Source organism: Ambystoma mexicanum, chromosome 2p, assembly GCF_040938575.1.
Source record: "Ambystoma mexicanum isolate Mex_15411 chromosome 2p, UKY_AmexF1_1, whole genome shotgun sequence".
In the NCBI taxonomy this organism is placed as follows: Eukaryota; Metazoa; Chordata; class Amphibia; order Caudata; family Ambystomatidae; genus Ambystoma; species Ambystoma mexicanum.
Window position 1 is genome coordinate 272,825,857 of NC_090923.1, and position 25,348 is coordinate 272,851,204.

The 25,348-nt window shown below is 45.4% G+C and overlaps 1 protein-coding gene across 1 annotated transcript in view; it reads left to right on the forward strand.

Moving 5' to 3' along the window:
• The window catches only part of LOC138566368 (contactin-3-like), a 1,374,021-nt gene that overhangs the window by 1,146,191 nt on the left and 202,482 nt on the right, over nucleotides 1-25,348 (forward strand). Inside the window, exons 15-17 of the mRNA XM_069643533.1 lie at nucleotides 780-938; nucleotides 1,033-1,182; nucleotides 3,226-3,296. Of these exons, the coding sequence (XP_069499634.1) occupies nucleotides 780-938; nucleotides 1,033-1,182; nucleotides 3,226-3,296 (380 nt within the window). The remainder of the gene's footprint in view (nucleotides 1-779; nucleotides 939-1,032; nucleotides 1,183-3,225; nucleotides 3,297-25,348) is intronic.

Sequence of the window (25,348 nt, forward strand, 5' to 3'; positions counted from 1 at the left end):
GCTGCACATGTCCCAATGTGTCAAGGAAGATCGCGCTATACAATATGTACAAGAACAATTTGAACTGGACCTGTGTATAGCACACATGCCCTGCTTATGTTGTGCATGTGCAAAAAGATAAGCTTGCACCAGCACAGACCACCCCATACCATAGTGTCTGAGGAAAGCATGCACTCTCTCTTCTGGTGTGGTACCTATGCCAGTTAGAAGTGTGTACTTGTCATACCCTTGTTGTACTTGTTATGTTGTGAAGTTTTCACTCCGTGTGCACATGGTATACTATTACTACTTTGTGACTGAAACTTTGTGAGAGAAGCTTGGACTAACTCTGTCTAGGCTGCATCTTTCCACATGGGAAGCAGCAAACATATATAAACATATAGAACATAGTAGTTCTATACAAAAGAAAAAAAAACGTTGTGTAAAATAATACATGCTTACTGCTACCACAAAAATAAAAGATTACTCTGTATAATAAGAAGTCTCCATGCCATGCAATTAAATCATATTCATTCAATGCAGTGTTGCACCTGTGATATTTCATACTCTTGCTGGGATTGAAAGAAAATGTTTCTGCAGGGGCGGTGAGGGGCATATTTGATATTGTGCTACTTGCAATCGCACCAATGCAACGTTTCTGTAATATGACCCATTGTGTTTGATATCAGCAAGAAACGTGTAACAAAAATATATATGTATATATATCATGATTGCTTTTCAAACATATGACACATCATTCATGCACCACCTCTTTTATTCTGACTTTCTTTGTTTTGTAGGTCCTCCCGGTTCTCCAAAGGATGTAAAAGTGATAGAAATGACAGACACCACAGCCCAGGTGTCCTGGCAGGCAGCTGTTGATAATCACAGCCCAGTTACAACCTACACCATCCAGGCCCGAACAATATATTCAGTGGGTTGGCAGGCAGTTGCAACCGGTAATTTTATTCTATTTTGACACATCATATACTTTGTTCAACAATTGCTACCTTTTACTTAGTAAGGTTATTCAGTTTCCCTTTTTGCTTTTAGTTCCTGAGGTAATCAATGGAAAAAGCATGACAGCTATGGCTGTGGACTTAAGTCCATGGGTTGAATATGAATTTCGTGTAGTTGCTACTAACAAAATGGGGAATGGAATACCGAGTTATCCTTCAGATATAATAAGGACTGATGAAGCAGGTTAGTACATATGTTTTTGAGAAATAAAAAATGAACGTCAATATGACATGTGTTCTCTGAGGTTTTAGATTCTGCTTCCTCTATTAAAAATGTGTTATGATTCCTAATTTCTGAATAGCCAGACATAACTATTTGGACACAAGTTTGACCATGAGCATTATATTTGGCAATTAGTTATCCATAATGTGTGTGCTTGATTTAAGAATATAGCTAAACTCCAGTATGCATTTAATATGAGAATACAATATGCCATCTAAGTTAACTAATGCTGAACACTCTGCAATACTGAATATTAGCATCCTGGCACGGAGTGGGGGCCGCAGTGAATGAGGACGCTTTTAACAGGGGTTTCACCCTCAGAATCTGGGGGCTGGCATCCTCCCTGCCAGACAGCAGATAAGTGCTCCTCCTTGTCCCCTTCCTCCCAATTCCCAATTTCCACTCCCCACCCCCACCCTGATTAGCTGCTGCTTCCTCATTCCTCACCTGTGCCTGGAATACTAAGTGCCCCAGAGCTTCCCTCGTCGTGATAGTACCCACAATGGAAAGTGAGAATGGAGTACATATTGTTTCCTTATGTCTTGTCCAAGGCAGCCGTCTCGTTTTGTATTTTCCTTTTCAGTTGAAAATGGCAGACACACCATTTCTCAACTTAAAACAACAAAACAATTAGCAACCCAGGAAACGTGCCGGGATGCTAATAGCAATCAACTGCTCCAGGTGGGGGATTTACCGTCCCCAGTAATGACCCTGTTTGTGAGGGTTATGGCTTGATTCACTCATTTTACGCTAAACTCGATGAATGGATATGGTCCTACATAATATAAACTTTTAATAAGCAATTGTATTGTAAACACCATGTTGCCTGGGTATACATGAGGTGTATGTAACCTATACAACAATTAAAACAACTAAATGGTCATCTAGTTAAATGCTTTGTTTTCTTTAACCATTTACCAAAACGGCTTAATGGTAGAAACAATAAAATCATTAGAAAGGGAAGCAATGTTCTCATTGCTGTTTGATGGCTTAGGTTTCGCTCACATTTGTTATATATTAGCAAATCGACAGAGAGGTAAACCACAGCCACAGAGCTACCGTTTATAGACTGTATTTGTAACATCAGCATGACAGCATTACAAGGGCCAATAAGACACACTGCCTATTATGAGGTTTGCCACCAATGACTATACACCGTGAGTCTGGAGAGGGTGGAGTCATATCCAAAGCAATTGCATTCATCTACCCATCTGCAAATTCAAACCTCCCATATTCACAATGATTATTTTATACTTCTTTAGTGACACCTCTGAGAAAACCCCCAGAAGGTATAACACGAGAGGTTGAATCTGTTAATGATAGACTAAAGTACTGCAAACCCTAAAGAAGCAGTGGAAACCCTCCATAACAAATCTTCTACTAATATATTCCTGTTGAGATAGAAACATTTCATGTGCATCCATTATTCTTCCAATTTTCTACCTTTAAACTTGCATTTCTTAACAATATGATCACAGAAGTGTTTTTGCACCTGTGTGTGTGTGTGGTATGTGGTGTGTGTGTGTGTGTGTGTGTGTGTATGTGTGTGACTTTGTGCTTTGTGACTCAGTGTGACTCAGTGTATCCTTCATTGAGCATTTACCTAAGATTGGAACTATGTCATTTTATCTATTAAAGTGCTAATCCCCATCTTAAATTAAGCACTCTCTGGTTTCCACATGTCTTTAATATGGTTTTCTGTTGATTCCAAGCATTATTATGAGCATGAGAAATCAATGTTTTTCATTTCTATAAAAGAGGCTATTTTTCCTGGATTTTAACAAATTAGCTCAAAGAGAATAGATAGTGTGTGACTTGGAGGTACGTGTTGGAATGTGGATTTCACAGCAGCAATGAACTATACTTTTCTTAAAAGATGTTCACTACTCATTTGCTCTGGAAATAAGATCTATTAGCTAATATTCATGTATTCATATTGAAGCCTTTTAAGCTAATTTCTACAGCCATCTTGTAAAACTAATGATGTTTTATCTCCTCCTTCAGTGCCAGAGATGCCCCCTTCCGAAGTAAGTGGTGGTGGAGGCAGCAAGTCTGAATTAGTTATAACATGGGATGTAAGTTTCTATTTCATTTGAGTTTTGTTGGGCTTACACCATATACTGTTAAAATGTAAAATGGAAGCATTATAAAGGAACATTGTATATAATCATCAAAAAAGTCTCATACTCTTCCACAGACAGAGCATAACATATTAAATGCCTTCCTTAGAGACTTGGCACTACTTCATTTAACATAGAACATGGAATATTAGGATGAGTTTAGATGCCACTAACATGAGATCACACATTGTGTTCAGACACTGCTTAATTATACAGTTAGCCAATTTGAGGAATTTAAAAATAAATAACCATTATGCATGAAATGCTCATCTGCTACATGTGAGAAGAGAATGGAATAAACATGCATTTAAACTGCTGATCATTCAATAAACATATACATAATGACTGAATGAAGGTGTAAAGTACAGGGGTCCTCTCTTTTCCCTCTTCCCCATTGGCCTTCTGGGTTAAGGGCCTCACATCTTTTCTGATGGACTAGATGATATGGAATGTCTTCATATTTTTCACTCAGAGTGTGTTTCTCCCCAGCTACCTAGGGTATTGCAGGATATCCCGATAATCCTTTGCATAGATCAGGGTCTATAGAATGCCAATTTTTGTTTCTATTCCTTGTCTCTCCATGTTAGAGGGATGGGTGAAGTGGTCTCTCCTTGTTGGATCATACAATGTCATTCCTGTTCTCTTAACTGATTTTGATACATTAACTAATGTATTCTCTGTTTGGGAGCAATCTTATTTTCTCTCCTGTCCACTCCTGACATAGTAAGTGAACCACTCCCCCCTCCTCTCACCTGAAGGTCTCCATACGCCTCTGTCTCTAACGAGGAACTCAGATCCTCCTGTCTGTCTGAGTCTGTTTGGAAAGGGGACCTGTTTTATCTGGATCATCTTATGTCTTGACTATGACAAGGTGTACAAGCTTCACTAGTATGTCTCATGGAAGGTCTGAAGAGGCAGTCTCAGGAATAGGAGAGAATATCTCTACTTCCATGAAACATATTTGTCTCGGAACCTTAGCTACTGGTCCTTCACTCAACATATTTTCTATAATCTAGCATTGCTATCAATTTCAATGATATGTGTTCACTCTGTACTAGTTGTTCAGTAGAGCAAAGTAGGCTTGCCTGGCTTCTCTGGAATATTCTAGTTTTGGAGGCTAGTATTCCTTGCCTGATTTGCTACTCCTTATTTAAGGAATGATTTTCTTTCTTGCAACCATGTATTTCTTCCACTCACTCCTGATTTATGGGCTGCCAGCTAGCCAACTCTTTATTTAATTTCAGTCTGCAACACTGCATTCTCATTATCGTTTATCGATTATTCTGGCTTCCGTATCAATGTCACAATTTGTTCTATTCCCCGCTACTTACTCTTGTGAAGACACCTTACTCTGATCATGTTGTGTGTGTGTTTGCTTGTATCATTCTAAAGTGAGTTGGTGTATTTTCTGAATTACTGTGTTTCTTTTCTTGGGCTAACAGGGTCCTTTGCTGTTGGATTATTTTTATGTTGTGTTGTAAATGATCAAATTCAGATTGCAACATACTTTAGGATGTGTTTTTCGGTAGTTTCCTGACGCTCTTGAAATTGCAGATTATGTTCCTAATGTCATCAAATAATACATTGGTGTAAGTGGTGTGATCATTTTTGGACTCAAATTCAATTTCGATGTGTCCATAAATACTAACTATGTCATTAATATTCAAACATTCTCTTTCTAAACATTGCTTGACTTCGATGCACACTTTCAATCAATCTTGTTTTGGCCTCTAAGAGACAGTATTGGTTATGTAATAACATTATTGTCATGCAGAGAGTAATGTGTTTATTTTATTCCTTGCTCTCTCTAACTTGTTCAATGATTGTTAATTCTGCTGATGTCTTTTGAGCAATTTCTGTGATTTGGCACAAATAGGTATTTTTTTGTGTGCAATCTGTCATCCACCAAGTTGAGGTGTGAGAAGAGATTGGCTGACAGATATTCACAAGCATCTCGCCCTCTTCCTTAGAAGTTGAGTTGAAGTTCAACTTTTGCAATGCTTTATTAAACAGGTTCTCTTATTCCCTAACCTTTATTCCTCCTCTCTCCACACTTTTCTTCATGTTGTCGTTCAATGACTCAAGATCATGTGTCACCCATTGCCCATGCAGGAAATATCTAGCCAACAAATGGTCAAACACAAGTTTTACATCTGGCCTACCCTCTCACGAGGTCATATATAGATTCAACATTTAATCACAAATAAAAAAATACATACACATCCTGTATACCTCAATCTATAATCATATAAATAATCTAAGTGAATTATATGTCCTAATTCAGTAATACAATATTTTCTTAAACCATGAATCAACAAAAATACAACTCAATTCTCTTTTCAATTATCTCTATCTTGTTTCCCAAAAAGCAACCTGTATGCTCAAATGAGATTATGGAGCAGGGTGTATCCTATTCAATGCAATAATTCTATCTTTGTTACACAATGTATCCATGTGTGGACACGACTGGGTCGCAGGAGAAGCCCTTAGTCTACAACCTGTACATCAATGCAAATGTAACCCCACATAAGTCTGTCAGAAAGAAAAAATATATAATACATGACTTTGAAAGTAAATGTCTAAAAACAATAACTGGGCTTGATTTGCTTGGATAATGACTGCTATATGGAATGCTTTTTTAATGTATTTTTTAGTTTTTATGAATGTGTTTTGTATAATATGAGAATAATAAAAGTTATACTTGTTTTGTACTGACCGACTGTACTATCATTGAACAAAATGTACATAGATGTACAGGTTGTAGACTAAGGGCTTCTCCTGTGACCCAGTCGTGTAAAACCCGGGTAGCTATCTGTGGATATTGCTTGTTCAACTCCAATATTGTTGTCCTCATTCAAGAGCCCACAGTAACAAAAAAGGGGACTTTTTTGCCCATTTATATTAACCTCCATGTGTGGACATCAATGGTGTCATTTACTACGTGACCTGGCACAGACCCGCTTTTAACTGTAAGGTGTTTTAATTGACTTGAAAATATGTCTTTGCCTTACAATTTATTTTATGGAGCCAGATCCTCTGATTTAATATATCCTATATTACAATCCTACCCCAAAATTCAGGGACACATTACAGGCAGTTTTTGGTCTGTAAATTAGTATTTTAAAATGCTAAATTAAATCCAGAGGGGGTCCACCATCTGTATGCTGGTGAAGTCACCCACAATAGTATTAGATCACAGGCACCTCTTCTACAGAACATAAATGTACCTGTCTGATTTTTCTCACTAAAATTCAATGCACACAATGCCTGTTTGTTTAAATAAAATCTATGCATATAGTCTAGACAGCAAGATACAGTGTAGATTTAATTATAGTTGCTTGTAGATTTCCATGTATCTTAAGTATTTCCATCAACAATATACTTTGATTTACTACATAAATGACAAGTGTTGGCCTCAGGCAAACATTTTGAATGAATGTTTGCTTGGAGTTAATCTTAGCACACTGACATGTTCCAGAGAAAATGTACATAATACATGTCACATTATCATTTATGGACTGCTCTCCGATATCTATGTGGTTATTTAAGTTCTTAGTGTAAACATGTATCTATAACAGAAAGGTGGTGTGTTGCATTAGGCGTTGGTTCAGAGAACTGTACTCTCAGTTTTAGAGACGACAAATATCGGTCCCATTAAAATTCATACAATTATGAAAATACAATTATCTGAAGAGATAGGAACTACTCTTTAGCTAGTCATTTAATTGCAAATGGTTCTGGGGAATGAAAGTAGACACACTAATATCCTTCTCATCCCACTTAAATGATGTGGTTGTACTCAGAGGTTCGCTTATTATATAACTATGACTTCCACAGATCAGAAGTTGAATAATCATCTGAATACTGGGAATATGTTGTGCACCATTTCACAGTTACAGTCTTAAAATAAACCTGTGAAAACACAGGGCCTCATTATGACTTTGGAGGCAGCCATGCCCTTAATAAGGGCATGTCTGCCTTCAAAACCGTGTCCGGGTTCGGGTTCCCTGAATGGGGAATTACCGGGCCATTCTGAGTTTGGAGGGCCCGGTAATGCCTCCTTCAGGGAATCCGGGCCCGGCCCTTCCCCATTCCCATTTGAGCCTTCATAGAGCTCAATGGGAATGGGAGTGGGAGCTAACAACGGGCCAATTACGACTGGCCCGTTGTTAGCTCCCTGGTCCACTCGCGGGACCCGCTATTGACGTCTAGTGAAACCACGTCCAAGCGGCTCCGATAAAAACATGCCGTGGTGTAAAACAAGGTTGCCTATTGGCATCTGTAATATTCAACCTCTTCATATCCGATATCGGTGAGTACTGTACAGCAGCCAAGGGTTTTCCACCAAAGATCAACGGTAACGAAATAAACTGGATACTGTATGCAGATGATTTGGTGTTGCTAGACTTGACACCTATAGGCCTCTAGCGAAAACTAGACATACTACAACAATACATCAACGAAAATGGGCTGTGTGTGAATGCAAAAAAATCTGAAATCCTTGTCTTACAAAACCTGCAAAAGAACAGAAAAGCGGGCAAGAACAAAAAGTTTGTTTGGAAGCTGGGAAAGGAACCCATTGAGCTAGTCACCCAGAGTGTATACTTAGGTATGTGCGTGAGTGCCAGCATTAATGATTCCCCATGGATCGGAAGAACGAAAGCCAAATGTAAGCAACTCATGTTCCAAGCTTGTATGTTGAATAAAAAATTCATTAATTTTCGATAACGCCCGTATTGAACTTTTAGAAGCAAACAGCCGTTCCAGCACTGATACATGGAGCTGAAAGTGCATTTGGTTGTTCCGCAGACTTTTGGTCCTTGCTTGAACATTCCTTCTGGTCAAAAGTGTTGCGGTTACCAAAGGGTGTACCAACTGCATGCTTAAGATACGAGCTAGGACTATTATCCATCAATGCAAGAATAATGTGGAACACCCTCAACGAATAACGGAAAATGACCTTAACACAAGTGGCCCCACGATATGCAATGTTGAATCACCCAGCGACCGGCAATAGTGAGAGCATACTAACATCATGGGCCCAACGTGCCAAACAAATACTAGGAGACATAGGCTCTGACAAACAGACTTTGCAAAACAACCCAGATAAAGTTAAAACCACCTTATGGACCCAAGACTGGATCGATACTGGAGACATTTGGTGTAAACAAAGAGCAATGAGCTTGGTTCCGAGTGAAGCGAAGAAGTTCAACACGACTCAGTCATACCTGGAGAAGTTTCCTGGAAGAGCTTGTAGACTGATAAATATGACATTTCCCCTAAACAAAATACCAACAAGAGAATCATTAAACTTTTGGAATACAGACGATCCAGCAGCATTAACATGCGAATTGTGTGAAGTATCGCTCGAGACATTAAAACATATAACATTAAAATGTCCTGTATTGACACAAGAATGGCACCAGCACTTGGAAGATTTCATTCGAGCAAGACCATCCCTGGATGCTGAAGATTGGTGTCGCGAATTGGTCAATGACTCGGATCGGAAACTGACAATTGAATTAACATTCTTTTTAGAAAAATTTGTAAAGAAGTTGAGAAAAGATGAAGAAATAGTCAAGCCATAAGAGAAAGAATTGAACTATCCGAACTCGAAATAAGGACAAGAAATGGTCAAGGGAAGAAATCTACCTTTTGTGACTTTTGTTCTTCTTTACACACTTATGTGCTCTTGGTAAAATGGTCAGTTTGTTGGTCTTCTGCTCCCCTTGTTTTATTATTCCTTTTCTTTTTCTTTATTGTATTCCTTTCTTGTCCAAATATCCTAATCAATTGATTGTTTTTGATTGATATATTAATTCAGCACATTCTTGTTTTTAAAGGTTTGTAATAAATCAATAAAAATTAAAATAAAATAAAATAATTCAAAAGAGGGTTGTTTTTCATCCCCTGATGGCCATAGTGTGGTTATGTTGAATGTTACATCCCAAAGAGAATCATATCTCACACTCTAGGAGTTTCTTAGGGTGAGCGTGGCTGCAGATGACAAGGGATGCTATGGGGCCCACTTAGTACTGCTATTTGCAAACTGGTCAACTGTCTCTGCTGCCTGCCTACAACATGAGAGGTTGAACTTAGTGTAAAATGTGGAGGGCACATGCAGGGCATAGTGTCCCAATGTAGGCCTTCCTCCGGCCATCCTTCTTCCTGCTTGGGTTCAGTCACATCACATGATGACTCAGTCACCAGCCCAGCACAAGAGGTCAACCAAACACCACCTCTCCTCAATATTATACAAACTTGCTAAAGTGACAGGCCAGAGTAAGAGAGATCAGGTGTTGGATCCAGCATGTGGGCCAGACATTCAACACCCCTACTACAATAGAAAGAGTCATGTTCTGACGAGAATAGCCCCAAACAAAGCTGGGGATATTCTAGTCACAACTTTAACTTATACAGTTGCTCACTCACTCACTCACTCACTCATTATAGATGTATGCAAGGACAAGATAGGACAAGAAAAGAATTGCTATGTTTTGAATGTTTTTGCACATGTACACCATTTACTACTGCAGCATCAACACCAAGTCTGTATATATCTGGTTCACTGTGCTTCAGAAAGAAAACCACAAGGCTGAAATAAAATCTTTGATGAACTTATAGTCTCCTTGACACCAACCGCTAAAACTCAGTTTTGCTGATGATAAATTATCAATTTTATGTATTTCTTCTTTAGATGCATGACACAAATCAAGGAAGGTTATGTCACTTTAATTTGATTTGCACATGATTTTAGGTGTTGAACTTACACCAATGCCGAAACATTTGTCACTACCATTAGGATATAATATAGTCATAACACTTGTATAGCCTGAATGATTTTGATTTAACTTACTTTAAATACATTTAAATTCAACAGGAAATAATTTGCCAATGTAGGTAGGATTCCCTGACCTTTGGCCCTTTGATTCATTGTATGACCCACTTTTGCCACCATTTTGTTATGTAATGTGTCTTAATACTGAGCATAAACCAAATATTAGCTAGTTTATAAATATTTTCCTTATTGGTGACTATGGTCAGTGATTCAATGAACCACCCGTCTATTGGGTGAATTGATTGCCTAATTCTTGAACTTTCCTGGAGGTTTTTCCAGGGAAGTTTGAGGTCACCCAGAGGTAAACAAGTATGGAAATGCAAGGATGGGGAGGCGTATCACCCCCTCCCCCCCACAGGGTTTATACAGATCCATAATGAGACCTGGTGTGACTAACACAGGGCAGTGGGCATGTTTAACTGTTTTTCTAGTTGAATCGCAGGAGCTTGTCATTTGAAATGCAGGAGTGGGGAATGAAAGGCCCACAAGGAAACAAACACGCTGCACGCTTCTCTGTTGGGGGCCTGTCACCTCATCAACATTTACCAGGTTAAATATTGAAGCCCTGCCCCTTTTAGAGGCAGACCCCATAAATACAGAAGTCTGCACGCATCCGGCGTGCGCTCATTGGAAGTGCTCTCAGAAGTGTGCTGTACGCTGAGACGCTGAGCTACTCTGCTGAACCTGTACTCTACATATCCCACCAGGACTTTACTTTCATTGTGCATTTTTCAAGGTTAAATGTTGAAGCCCTACACCTTTTAGAGGCAGACCCCATAAATACAGGAGCCCATGCACATCCGGCATGCGCACACTGTTCACTGAGACGCTGAGACACTCTGCTGGAGTTGTACTCTACATATCCCCTTGTACTTTACTTTCATTGTGCATTTTTTTAAGGTCTGTTAGTAGTTTAAACTGTATTGACTGTATTCACTTCTAATATACTTTACAAGTCACTCATAGTGTTTTTTTCCTTTGTTTCTAGGTTAAATATTGAAGCCCCACCCCTTTAGAGGCAGATCACAAAAATACAGAAGCTTGCATGCATCTGGCGCTCGCGCATCGGATCAGCATGCTGATCACTGGCTCGCGCGAGTGTCAGCAGCAGCTACACTCCTCAGCGTCTTCTTAGCCCTCACTGTATTCACTTCTAATATACTTTACAAGTCACTCAAAGTGTTTTGTTTCCTTTGTTTTTAGGTTAAATATTGAAGCCCCACCCCTTTAGAGGCAGATCACAAAAATACAGAAGCCTGCATGCATCTGGCGCTCGCGCATCGGATCAGCACGCTGTTCACTGGCTCGCGCGAGTGTCAGCAGCAGCTACACTCCTCAGCGTCTTCCTTGCCCTCACCCAGGCTCCCAGCAAGTCTCTTGTATTAACTTCTGTGATTCTACTTCTAGCGGCCCGTCCACTTTCTAGTCCTTTAGTTTACACGCAGCACAACTGTCTACCTTGAGTGAGAAAAGCCTACGAGTGCCCCTCCGTGGTCCTGCGGCTACGTAGTTGCATTTAGATAGGCTTATGCCTCAGTGCCAACTACCCGTGATGATTATCTTTACCTTCCCCTGCCCCCCCTTCAACAGTGTCCTGCTCCCCCCTCCTCCCATTCCCACCCAAGTCCCGTCCCATCTCCCTCCCCCAAATCCCCCAAGAGAGGAGCCCTGCCAGTACCTCGAGTATGGACTCCGATGAAATGTTTCAGGCATTCAAATGCCTCCTTTGCACCTTAATAGGTAAATGTGGAAAACAAAATAGATTTACAATCACTCGTACTTCATAAGAGTATAAACCGAGTCCGAAAAGCAGCCAAGGACGAAAGCACCAATACAGATGCAAGTATTAATAATGAGCCTCACCCAGCATTCTCCAAATCACTAATATTTGGAGCAGGTTCTGCACCTAAAGTATTGATTCCCCCAGCGTGCTCTAGAGTGAAGAATCGCTCGACTGAGCAGTTAGCAACAGCCAAACGTAAAAAGAAAGTCATCTCTCGGGGTGTAATGTATGCCAAACAAACTCGGCCCAATTTCAACCTATGCATAATTGTGGACCCCAGTGCTCACGCTAGTGCGGCGATAACCAATATTGAGGTTTGGCCTTCTGCAACTATTCAACCCTCAACAAATGTCATCCTAGCTCCTGCCAAGATAGCCTACCCTCCCTCTTCTCTACTTAGTGGGGTCCCATCTGGACCTCTTTCTGCCCCCCTCTCTTCAGTACCGTTGAGTAACCAAGTGCCCCAAGATCTTGGGCAACATAGACTGAATGACATGTGTCCCTCATCGACTTGTAATCCAGCTGTAACAGCTGTTATTTATCTATCAGCAATCTCCTCTAGAGATGGGCCAAAAGATAACAACGCACTGCAACTGCAGTCCATTGCCACTGATGGCCAGTCTTCCCCGCTGAATTGTGTGGCAATATTAAGTCTTCTACACGCTGCACTTCCACTAAGGGTGATAGAGTCTAACAACATAATTTTAGTTGATCAAAAAGACCATGACGTTACTAATATTTCTAATATTAAGTTTAGATCAGAATCTCTGTTAGACTATGTATTAATGCATCAAGATGCATTATTTAAACTGGGCTGTTGGAGCTCCATTACCCAAATTCTGGCGATTAAAAGACGGAGTCCAATGAGATTAAAGTGCCCCACTAGCACTTTATCTCGACCCCTGCCCCTGGTCAACCAGTCACTCGCTCCTCCGTTCACCAAAGAATCACCCGCAATTTTCCCTATTGTGGGCACGTGTGTCGTCTACTAAACCTAATGTCTCTTCAACACCCATTCACGTGCCACCCACTGCTGACAAGAATAAAATCAATAAGCCAGTAGATCTCCAACTGCAGCAGCCGACTAATGCTGAAAATGAAACTGACACCGGTTACTGGCAGTGGTTACCCAATGTCATCAAAGAGCACTTCTCCCAACTGTCTCAATGACACACAGATTATCTTCTCATGGAACACCAGCGGCTTTACGGATTTGTTTAGCTTTGATGGGTTGTCATCGTCACTGACACATTTTACCATCATAGCGTTGCAAGAAACACGGTTAACTGACGTAGTTGATTGTGATGGTCGGTTCACGTTTTAAATAGTTGGCTTTAAAGGAACAATGGGTCACCCAAAAGGTGGACTATTGATTTCTGTAGCCTCTGCATGGTCACAAGAAGAAATTGATGGATCAACATCCATGGTCTTGGCATCAAAACTTCATTTAGGCTCACTTCATCTTATTCTAATCAATATTTATGATCCCCCGAACAATTCTGAGACTAGGGAGAATGTTGCAGTGGTTCGATCAATCATGAATACATTTCTTTTCAAATATCTTATATTCCTAGTAGGCGTTTTGAACGCCTTTATTGAACTCTCTTAATCACTGTGTCTCTGACAATGTCTCTGCTCCCTGTCCACCATGTAGAACTGCTAGTCCTGCTACACACCAGTGGGTACCACTTATTTAAGAGTGTGGCATGATGCTCCTGAATGGCCTTTGCCCAGGAGACACTCCCATGGCTTATAGTAGGGTCATCGGTTTATTTGTTTCTATTCTAGATTATTTTTTTGTCAATTCAAGTGGCATGCACCTTGTTAAACACCTAGTTTTTATTCAAAGATTGGAAAGTGATCATCTTCCTTTATGTCTACTGCTTACCCATATAGACAGCTGTAATTGTATTCAAGCATGTGACACCAATGGTGACATATCCTCCAACACTCGAGGTAATCGAATTTTCTGGAATGCCTCCTCGCTCGCTCGGGCCCCAACAGCTACAAATGATCTGTTGCTCTCCTCGATTACTCGCTTCAATGTCATGACTACCGAATCAGAGAACAAGTTTGTGTCAGCGTTTGCCAATGTGGTAGGCCAAATCAAAGAATCTACAGTAGCGTAGAGTGTCGCTCAGCGAACTAATAAAGCTATTTCCAAACAAATTAATTATGATCTAAGCATAGCCCTAGCTAAACGACAGCTCTGCACTACAATCAGGGCAGTCATTTATGTTGACATCTACCCCTTTTCCCCTAATGAAGTAACTGAAGCGCACCCGAAGTAAAGCCTAAGTAAGGCTGTTTGGCTGCAGGACACTGTGCTGTCTGTGGGAGCTGTTGTCGGCAAGAGGAAGCTTGTGCGATGTGGAAATGCGGCAAGCTGTATCTGTGAACAACTTCAAGTAAATATTGACTCTGCTCTGCTCTGTTACTGCACGCTGGGACTCAGGTGCAGGGACTCTGTGCTGGTACTTAGTGTCTTCTTTCCTAGCGCTTACTTTAGTTCTCTCTTCAATTTACAGCATCATGGATTGCCCCTGGGCCCCGCTCACCCATTTCCCAGCAAGCCGTCATCTACTTGGCAACAGTGCACCCGCGTGCGCACCCGAAGTAAAGCCTAAGTAAGGCATTTGGATTCGGGTGGCGACAGGGCACGGGGAGCAGAGTAAGTCTGCTATCTGGGCTGGCTGTCGGAGGTGAGCCTTTGATTTGCTAAGTTCCTCCCATACAAAGAATATACTGAAGTACGCATTTGAACATCAGTTATTTTTTACATGTGCTGTTTGTGGGAGCTGTCATCGGCAAGTGGAAGCTTGTGCTTGTGCAGTGTGGAAATGCAGCAAGCTTTATCCGTGAACAACTTCAAAGTCATTGATCGCCCCTGAGCCCCACCCACTCATTTCCCAGCAAGCCTTCATATACTCGGGAACAGCGCACCCGCGCGCGCACCCGAAGTAAAGCCAGAGTACTGGCTTTGTTGTACTGGGTTCTTATCAGTTTCTAACGGGATCAGTTTCCAACAAGGTATATTCCGTGACACGTGCCACGTGCAATAATGTCTATTGATTCAACCAGTGCTGAGAGGAGCTTTGCTGCTCTAATTGACCATCTGTACTGGGTTTGGTGTACTGGGTTGTGATCAGTTTCTAACGGGATCAGTTTCCAACAAGGTATATTCCGTGACATGTGACATGTGCTATAGCGTCTACTGATTCATACTGTGCTGAGACGAGCATTTCTGCTCTAATTGATCCACAGCACTGGTTTTGTTATACTGTGTTGGCGCGGCTCACCTCAGTTGGCTGGGCACTCTTTGGTGCTATGAAGCACACTAGGTGCACATACAAAAGGACTGGGCCTTTAACAAGAAGGGAAACCATGACAGGGGTATGTGCATTTTATGATATATTGTCTGCCCCTCTCGTCTTTACCCCGGAAAGGGGGACTATGAAAATGGCGCTCGGGATGCCTTTGCCATTATCCCCCTACTGGAATGGACTTGGCACAATCCTAATGTGGGAGACTCTTCCATACTTTTGATCGACTCTAGAGAGAGTAGAATAGGTGAAAGTAATCTCTTGCCAAAAGTTAATATAGATTTATTATGTACCCCCAGGTGGGATAATACTAGTGAAGGTGGTAGCTGCCCCTCCCCCCAAATCTCACCGCCGCTCATATGCCCAATAGACAGCTCATTATTGGTGCTGTCCCAATATCCAGTGAGCCAAGAGGCTGATTGGGACATCACTTCTGCCCAAAAAGAGAGGCAGCATTTGGGAGGAAATTGGGAGGAGGGGTGTGCAGGAACGTCCAATGCTCAAATCTTGGATGAATTCCAACTACATACTACACTATTTAGAAATCTAATTAAGGCTGTTGAGATGCAGAAATGCAGGTTTAAAATGGTGGGAAAAAGTAATGGTGTACCGATGGGGACTAATACAAAACCCCAGCTGGGCATGGAGGAGGGTGGTCAGGTGGGAGAGGGAGAAATATGCCCTCTACTACCTGTACAAATGCCCAGGTGAAACCCTAAAAGCAAGGATAGTTGGGCGTAGGACTTTACAGTGGAGGTACATAACGAGGAGAAAATTAGCTCCTACTCTCCAAAAAGTAAGGTGGCCACGATAACAAAAAATAAAAAAAATAAACAGAAGATGGGTAAGGGACCGAACAGGGCTTCCAAGGCAAATTGGCGAAATCTCATCAGGGAGGACGTAATCACCACTCATATGGTATCAAATCTGGATACTACAGGGGAAGAACGATGGGGGCTCATTGGCCACAGACACCATCTTGGAAACTTTGAAAAAAAAGGGTAAAGACAAAAGGCAGGGGGCCGCATTGAAAGAAGTACCTGTACAACGGAATAACCAGCTACCAGGGCAGTCTGTTCAACTTCATCCCGAGAAAAACTGTAATTTACCCAATAGGAAATTTGGCAGGGCCTATGGCACTGCCAGATACCAATAATGCAGTAGACATTATTGAGATACAAAATGAAATCTATGTGAATCCAACATCGGTTCAAATAATAAGGTGGGAGTAGACGCTGGTATAGGCAACAAGAGCAACTCCTTCCCACCCGAAATAGTTGACTACAGAAATCTATCACCAGCCTCTTACTCTAGGATCATTGGAGGCAAAGCCAGCTTCCCGTCAAATGGATCGGGTGTTAATGTTGATGTTAATGTTAAAGGATATTATAAAGGATACCACACACTATCACCACCGGAGTGGTTCCCTGGCGCTGTGGCGGCTCTGAAAAAGGGAAGGAGGGGGGTTGAGTTAGTGGGAATAAGCTGGAAAAGTGCAAGAGAGCAGTGATGTGCTGTTGGCGGCCTCAGCCCAGAAGGGTCAGTTGGCTGGGCATTGTGGTGCTTTCTGTTCAGTAGCCGTTGTGTACTGTTGTGCGAGTCGATATGTGTTTTTTTTGTTGTTGCAGTGTAGTAAAGTTTGTGCGGTTTGTTGTGTTATAGAGTTGTGGTTGTGTTTGTTTAGAGTTTGAGAGGTGTATGCATCTAGAAGATCTCTTATTGGTGATGCCAGTGGGTTCTGCAAATGAGACTACAGTTAACTCTCTGGAATACAATAAAGATCAATCTAATCTTGGGATTACAAAGGGAGAAGTAATTGTAATTGAACAAACAAATAACAAGCAACTGCTTCTCACTGGAAATAATTGACCACAGAAATGTATCAACTGCTATATATATATATATCAAATTCACCCACACTGCAAGGAATTGATCAAATTTATGTTGCGGAGGCTGGTGACCCACAGAATGGAGGGGCAGTTAAGAGAGGGTGCAGACAGATATACATTTAGACAGTATGGTTAATTCTAAACATTATGCTCTACCTGAACACAGGGGCAGTCTTAAAAATCATAACCCATGCGAGGAAATTTAGTTGAGACATCCCCACTATCCTGACAATCCCAGTGTTCTGCTGCACTACTTGTTCTACTTTGGTGGGCCAATGTCCCTGAACCAATGGAGAATATTGGCCCTGTTCAATGAAATCCCGAGTATCACTTTGATCTCATCGGGGTAACATTAAACTTGTCGATTTTGTGCACCCTGACTGACATGACCTTGTGCGGACAGTATTCCATTCTCGCACTATTTATGAAGCTGTTCTTCGAGAGGCAGAGTCTTTACACAAATTTGGATATGAAATGTGTAGCTTTAGCAGAGGTTTTGTCAACACCAGTGAGGTAACTGAGCTAACAGAACCAAGGATGAAATGTACGGAAGATCCCCAGAGGATCTCCAGTAAGGCCTCAGGAAGTGATGAGCCTAACGATGCCAGTCTTAGGTGGCTGGTTTTAACTTTGCGGGACTCTATGGGCCTCATTACGGCTTTGGCGGTAGCCATGCCGCTATTGGTGGCATGGCTGCCTCCAAAACCTGGTCCGGGTTCCTTGAATGGGGAATTACCGGGCCATTCCGAGTTTGGAGGGCCCAGTAATTCCTCACTCAGGGATCCCGGGCCTAGACCTTCCCCATTCCCATTCGAGCCCCCATAGGGCTCAATGGGAATGTGTGCAGGGAGCTAACAATGGGCCGATTAAGACCGGCCGTTGTTTGCTCCCTGGTCCCCTCGTGGGACCCGGTAAGGACGCCTGGTTTTACCAGACGTGCTTACCGGGTCCCATGAGGGCACCTCGTAATCTTGCGGAATGGGTTTTTACGGGTGAAAGGGGTAGGGTACTAGATGGAATTCGTACCCTAGTCCTCTAGCAAGGCTGTCTGTGACCCCTGGGGGAAGATGACGGGTCACGCAACGCACAGGCACCCCAAAAACAAAAAGTAACGTGCACGCAACCCCTTGTAGACCACGTGCGTGGCAAAATGAACCCACACTACACTGTGGCACCCAGAAACACAAGAATAAGCATATGCGTGTTACACGCAGCCTAGAATGACCTCTGAATAGGTACACGACACACGGGGCAAGCACAGTTGGTAAATGCGTGCGCGACGCACCATCTGCCTGGAAAAAGAACGTGAAAAAAACACGCGTGGCAACACCCCCGCCAAAAGAAGATTTGTACGCTGTCTGAGGAGACAGGACAAAAGAAGAAGTGAATGCTGTTTGAGGAAACAGGCCCAAAAATAAAATGAACGCTGTCAGAGGTAACAGGGAGTACGAACTTGAAACGCTGTGAAGTAATCGCGTGTGAACCGACAAGAAGTACAGAATTTACCCACTCGCTCTCCACTAAAAGCAGGTACTATGAAATGGGTTCCTACACGAACCTTTTAAAGCGGCCCACACATACAGCGTCACTTACGCATGTACGCGCTAAGGCCCTTTCCTCCAATTACACGAGCTGACACTCGACGTGTATGATGAACTTGCACCCGTGTTGATGGAAACGCCCGTGCATGTCACGTCACTTACGCGCATAGGCCCTTTCCTCGGATTACACGCATTCACACGCGGACGTGCAGTTTTTCACGCATGCTGAACCCCTAGACCACGTCACGAGGGAAACGCCCGCTCAAGTCACGTCACAGAAGCGCTTAAGCGCTAAGGGCCTTTGGTCCAATGAAACCGTGTACGTGTGCTGACGTGCTTACGCGTGAAGGGCCTTTCCTCGAATTACACACAGACGTGCAAGATTTTCACGTGCCAAATCACTCCGTATCAAGCTGGCCACGCAACAACACACAGAAGACCACACTCCTGCCCAGAAGGCCGAATTACTGTCCCCCAGAGCCCCGAGCATGCTCCCACCTGCCATCTGCTGCTGCCTGGCTGCCTGCTGCCCACGTGCCCTGCTATTTGCTGCCTGCACATCATCCATCTTCAGGGGTGCAGTTGTTGTGACCACCCCTGCTGGAACTGAAGTCTCTCGACTGGGATACCATCACTCCACAGCCCAGCCCCAGGACCCAGTTGCCCACCCACATCTGCCTCTGAGGTTGCCATGTCGGGCACACCACCATCTGGCACCACTGGCAGCCCCTAGCCAGAGAGGCAGAGGGCCACCAGCTTCAGTGCCAGGGACGTTGGCGTCCTGGTGGAGCAAGTCCTGGGGCAGTATGATGCGCTCTTTGGAAGTTCTCGCACCGACTATGAAGGATGGACCAGGATCTGGATGGACATCATGACTGCCATCAACGAGGAGGGGGTGGCAGTCCGCGACTTCAAACATGTCAAGAAGCGCTGGGAGGACTTCAGGTCCAGGACCCTTGACAAGGCCCGGCACCTCTTGAAGGCAGCGGATGCCAAGGGGCGCCAGGGCCACCTGTCCGACCACAAAATGAGGGTCCTGGAAGGCATATGCCCAGCGCTCTATGTCCAGGTCCTTGAGAGGCAACCTGTCTGGAGTTGAGCGGTAAGTGTACATGCATACTGATTGGACGCTGTGCGTGTCGTGGTGTGCAGGTTGCACGTGTTTTTGTAGGGCCATGTATGGACGTGTATGTACAGGGGCGTGAGGCTGACAAATGCAAGTCCTGTCATGTGTGAGACACATGGATGGTGTATGTGTGGGTAAGCATGCAGGCAAAATGCAGATGTGGGAGCAAACATGTTTGAATTACTGTGTATGTACGTTGGCATGGTTGTGGTGTCACACATGGATGTTTGTTCCAGCTGCATGTATCTGCACTGTGTACATGTGCATGTGTGTGTATTTGACAAGTGTGAAACTGTGATGCAACATGGATGCATGTGGCACTGGCATGCAGAAGGCTGAATGCCAGATGTGACATGGATGGCGATCTCATCACTCTGACAGTTGGTGGACATGCACACATGCATTTAAGTGTGTTGGTGTGTGTGCATGTGTTGTGTACTCCCCGTGTTTCATGTGACGTCAGGCTCACCTTCAGATGCTGATGCTGTTGTATGTTTATGGATGGTGCTGCCTGGTGCAATATTGCTGTGGAATAGCTCATGTGTGTGAGTAGAAATTACATGTGTGTCAGGGAGTGTGATGCCATGTCTGAAGCTTGACACTGCCACTCATGTACAACTGTCATGTGTGTATCAGTCCATTGTACAGTGCCCTGATGCCTGTGTTCTATCTCTCCGTGTCTGCATCGTCAACTGATGAAGAGGGCGGAGAGGGTGCTGTGGAGCAAAGCGGCAGGGATCGCACCACCAGCCGGAGACGCAAGGCCCGGCTCCCCTCCCAGATTGTCATCTCTTCGGGGAGTGAGGAGTCTGGTGGCGCGTCCCAGGCCGCAGCTGCCGAGGGTAGGTCGAAAAGGCGGAGGTTGGAGATGGACTTCTCGGCAGCAGAAGCAGCAGCTGAGACCCCACAGGGTCCGACGGAGGAAGATGGCATGGAGTCATCCAGGTTGGTGGGGGGTTTGGAGGAGGAGGAGGCCGTGGAAGGGACACACATGGGGTCTAGAGGTGGGGATTCCACTGGTACCAGTGGTGCAGTGCAGGGGCAGGGACAGGAGGCAGCACAGGCCGCCGCAGAGTTGCATGTGTGTAATCCTGTCCCTGATCCTGTGACTGCATCATCCGGCACCAGCAGGGTTGCCTACGTCCAGACCCGTTTTCAGGGAGGGGATGGGCGCACAACAACTGGCCTTCCTCTCTCTGCAGACGTGGCTATCCGGGACCGTGTTGAGCCTGTCCTGGCTGGGATAGCGTTGCGTCAACGGGGCATGCGAGTTGACCTGCGGTGTTTTCGTGATGACACTGCACGTCATCTCGGATGCCTCTTTGACCGCCTTGACCTACTTGGACGGGTCACCAGGGCTGGATTCCTCCGTGTGCTGGACCTTCTTGCGACCTCCTCCTCATCTGAACCCCTTACGCGCCAGTCGTCCTCCATGCCATCTTCCCACCCATGTATCACCTGGGTACCCTGTGGAGCTGCCTCTGACCCAGCAGCCAGGCTGGTGGAGGACACATCCCTGCCACAGTCGGGAGTCGGACATCCAGCAGGGGTGGCCACCACGACAACTGCACCCCAGCCAGAGGAGGATGTGCAGGCAGCAAGATCCACGGCGCAGGCACAGGCACAGCAGCAGCAGCAACATAGTGGGAGCAATGATGGCTCGGGGCCTTCAACATCGGAGGGGCAGGCATCGGCCAGAGGGCAGGAGGACCCAGGATTGGAAGTGCCTTCCATGTGGCAGCGATTGGGCCACACCATAGATGCGGAGCGGCAGCGGGCGGAAGAGGCACGGCTCACAATGGTCAGGGCGGAGAACTCCATGCGGAAGGCACTGAGGCGGGCCGAGTGGCTCGAGGCAATTCGCAGGGAGTTAGAGGCTAACATGTCATCGTCCTTGCGAACCCTCGGGCCATGGAAGAGGACCACCTCCAGGACATTGAGCGGGAGTTCGATGATGCCCTGGCCCGGGACATCCAAAAGTGAGCTGTCGGACTAGCCCGCTGCCATTGTAAATAGTTAGTTAGTTAGTTAGTTAGTGTTAGGTTTCATTTTGGTTTTCATTTTATTTTGGGGCGCTTGGACAATACCCCACATTTTTGTATATAGTGCTTCATTAGTTAGTGTATTTTTGTAGGTTTCATTTGGACAGTTGGGCTCATGGACCCAGGATTTCATCCTTGTAAATAGTTGGAGTGTGGATATATCAGCATTTTCTTTTTTGATTTTTCCATGGAGCAATGGATTTTACTTTTTCCTTTCTGTTTGGATTTCCTTTGTTGGAAGGAGACTTTGGAGACATTTTTGATTTAATATATTTTGGATTATGATTTCCTTTTTTTATCATTATGTGACATTCTTCATTGTTTTCCTTATGTCCATTGTTTGGTATTTGATTTTCTTTCACCACATTATTTGTTCAATAAATTTGTTCCCGTACTTCAATGTGTGTTATTCTCTCATTAGTTTTCACATTCACTGGCACCCATTGTGGGTGTGTGACGGAGATGTGTTGATGTATATACATGCCATTTGGGTTGTTTCATGTAATAGGCATTTAAATGTGGGGTGTTTGTTATGCTTGGTTGGTTATTTGGGCAGGGGTGGCGTTCCGTGGGATTTTGGTGGCCATGAGGGCCATGATTGTGGGTCATGTTGACATGTTGGGGGGGGGAAATGAGTGGGGGCCTGCTGGCAGGTGCCCCTCACTGCTGGGGGGTGGGGGTGCTGGGGGACATGAGTGGGACATGAGTGGGGGCCTGCTGGCAGGTGACCCTCACTGCTGGGGGGTGGGGTGCTGGGGGACATGATTGGGGGCCTGCTGGCAGGTGCCCCTCAGTGCTGGGGGCGGGGGTGCTGGGGGACATGAGTGGGACATGAGTGGGGGCCTGCTGGCAGGTGACCCTCAATGCTGGGGGGTGGGGGTGCTGGGGGACATGAGTGGGGGTCTGCTGACAGGTGCCACTCACTGCTGGGGGGTGGGGGTGCTGGGGGACATGATTGGGGGCCTGCTGGCAGGTGCCCCTCACTGCTGGGGGGTGGGGGTGCTGGGAGACATGAGTGGGACATGAGTGGGGGCCTGCTGGCAGGTGACCCTCACTGCTGGGGGGTGGGGGTTCTGGGGGACATGAGTGGGACACAAGCGGGGGCCTGCTGGCAGGTGCCCCTCACTGCTGGGGCATGGGTGTGCTGGGGGACATGATTGGGGGCTTGCTGGCAGGTGCCCCTCACTGCTAGGGGGTGGGGGTGCTGGGGGACATGAGTGGGGTCTGCTGGAAGGTGTCCCTCACTGCTGGGGGGTGGGGATGGTGGGGGACATGAGTGGGACATGAGTGGGGGCCTGCTGGCAGGTGCCCCTCACTGCTGGGGTGTGGGGCGCTGGGGGACATGAGTGGGACATGAGTGGGGGCCTGCTGGCAGGTGCCCCTCACTGCTGGGGGTGGGGGTGCTGGGGGACATGAGTGGGGGCCTGCTGGCAGGTGCCCCTCACTGCTGGGGCGTGGGGGTGCTGGGGGACATGAGTGGGGGCCTGCTGGCAGGTGCCCCTCACTGCTGGGGGGTGGGGGTACTGGGGGACATGAGTGGGGGCCTGCTGGCAGGTGCCCCTCACTGATGGGGGTGGGGGTGCTGGGGGACATGAGTGGGACATGAGTGGGGGCCTGCTGGCAGGTGCCCCTCACTGCTGGGGGGTGGGGTCCTGGGGAACATGAGTGGGGGCCTGCTGGCAGTTGCCCCTCACTGATGGGGGGTGGGGCTGCTGGGGGACATGAGTTGGTGATCACTAGTGCAACGTGACATGTGGCCTGGCTGCGGGGCATGGCCATGGTGGACGGGCTGCCTGCAGGACATGTCCAGTGGTGCAGGGAAGTCCCCTGTGGTGGGCTGCCTGCAGGGGCCGTGGAGGGGGTAGAGGGGACACCTGGGAAGACCCACACTGCCAATTCATGTGTAGGACTCCCCGCGCACCACACTGGATACACGTAACCCGCTCTGACAGCAAATTCACATGTGTAAGTTCCCGTGCACTCCAGTAACACACGTACCCCACTCGCACAGGGCCAATCGCGTGTGAAAGTACCCGCTCACCCCAGTCACACACGTACCCCGCTCGCACAGGGCCAACCGCGTGTGAAAGTACCCGCGCACCCCAGTAATACACGTACCGCGCTCGCACAGGGCCAATCGCGTGTGAAAGTTCCTGCACACCCCAGTAACACACGTATCCCGCTCGCACAGGGCCAATCGCGTGTGAAAGTTCCTGCACACCCCAGTAACACACGTATCCCGCTCGCACAGGGCCAATCGCGTGTGAAAGTTCCCACGCACCCCAGTAATACATGTACCCCGCTCGCACAGGGCCAATCGCTTGTGAAAGTACCTGCGCACCCCAGTAACACACGTACCCTGCTCGCACTTGGCCAATCACGTGGGAAACTCCCCGCGCCGGGGTGTACATGTATTCGGAGGGGTGCGCAGGGAGTTTTACTGGCGTTTTCGTGGTCCGGGGCCTGTGTGCCATGTACGGGATTTGTGCACTCTGCATGGCGCACAGGGAGGGGTTGGGGGCGTAACTGGCGCTGCTGCAGGGTCGCTGCGCCACTCTGCGCCATGGCTGGTTTTGGAGGCTAAAATCCATGAATACGCTGTGCGTGGAAATGGATTTTAGCGCACATGGCTGGCGCAGAAAGTCGCACACGCACACTGTGCGCCAGCCGTGTGCGCCACCTGTGCTCTGGATTCTATGAATTACCCTCAGAATTTGAAGTAGTGAGGGGTCACAGAAGCATGGGACTTGTCGCTCCACTTATTTGATTAATACAGCCAAGGCGCGTATTATATGGCACAAGGATAATGTGGCTAAAACTAATGCTGTTTGTACAAACCACCATAAAGAACACAGCAACCCCTTTGGGTACTAAGGGTAAGAATAACCAGGACTTACACAGGCAAAATCCAGTGGCCAGAGATCTAAAAAAAGAACCAATTAAGGGAGCTCAGATATCTTTATAAACAAGGCCTGTCCCCTATAGAGAAAGAGGTACAAAAATAAGATCAATAATAAATGGAAGAATAAAATAAAGGCACACCGAGCAATATTATATGAATCAGATGGTGAAACAATTCTTTCTGCTCTAAGAGATCCTTCTTCCAGATCCCTTTGGGTAGTAATAAACAATAAAATGATGCCCCAGGTTATTGTACAATCCTCTGCAATTTCAGAGAGCCAATAGGAAGGCCATTTTGGTACCATTTATGCTCCTTCAAAAATTCAATGTCCGCTTCCTATGTCCATTATAAACACCCTGTGGAATTTCCCAATTATACAGAATGATATTAAAACCATATTATGGAAGGCCTCTCCCTCTATGGCAGCCGGGCCGAATGGTCTGGCCAATATCATCTTCAAAGGAAACGTAGACCTATGGTCAAAAATACTTTTTATGTTTTTTACTGATATTCTAAGGGTACGAGCGATTCTGGTAACCTGGCATACGTCCTACATAGCGCCT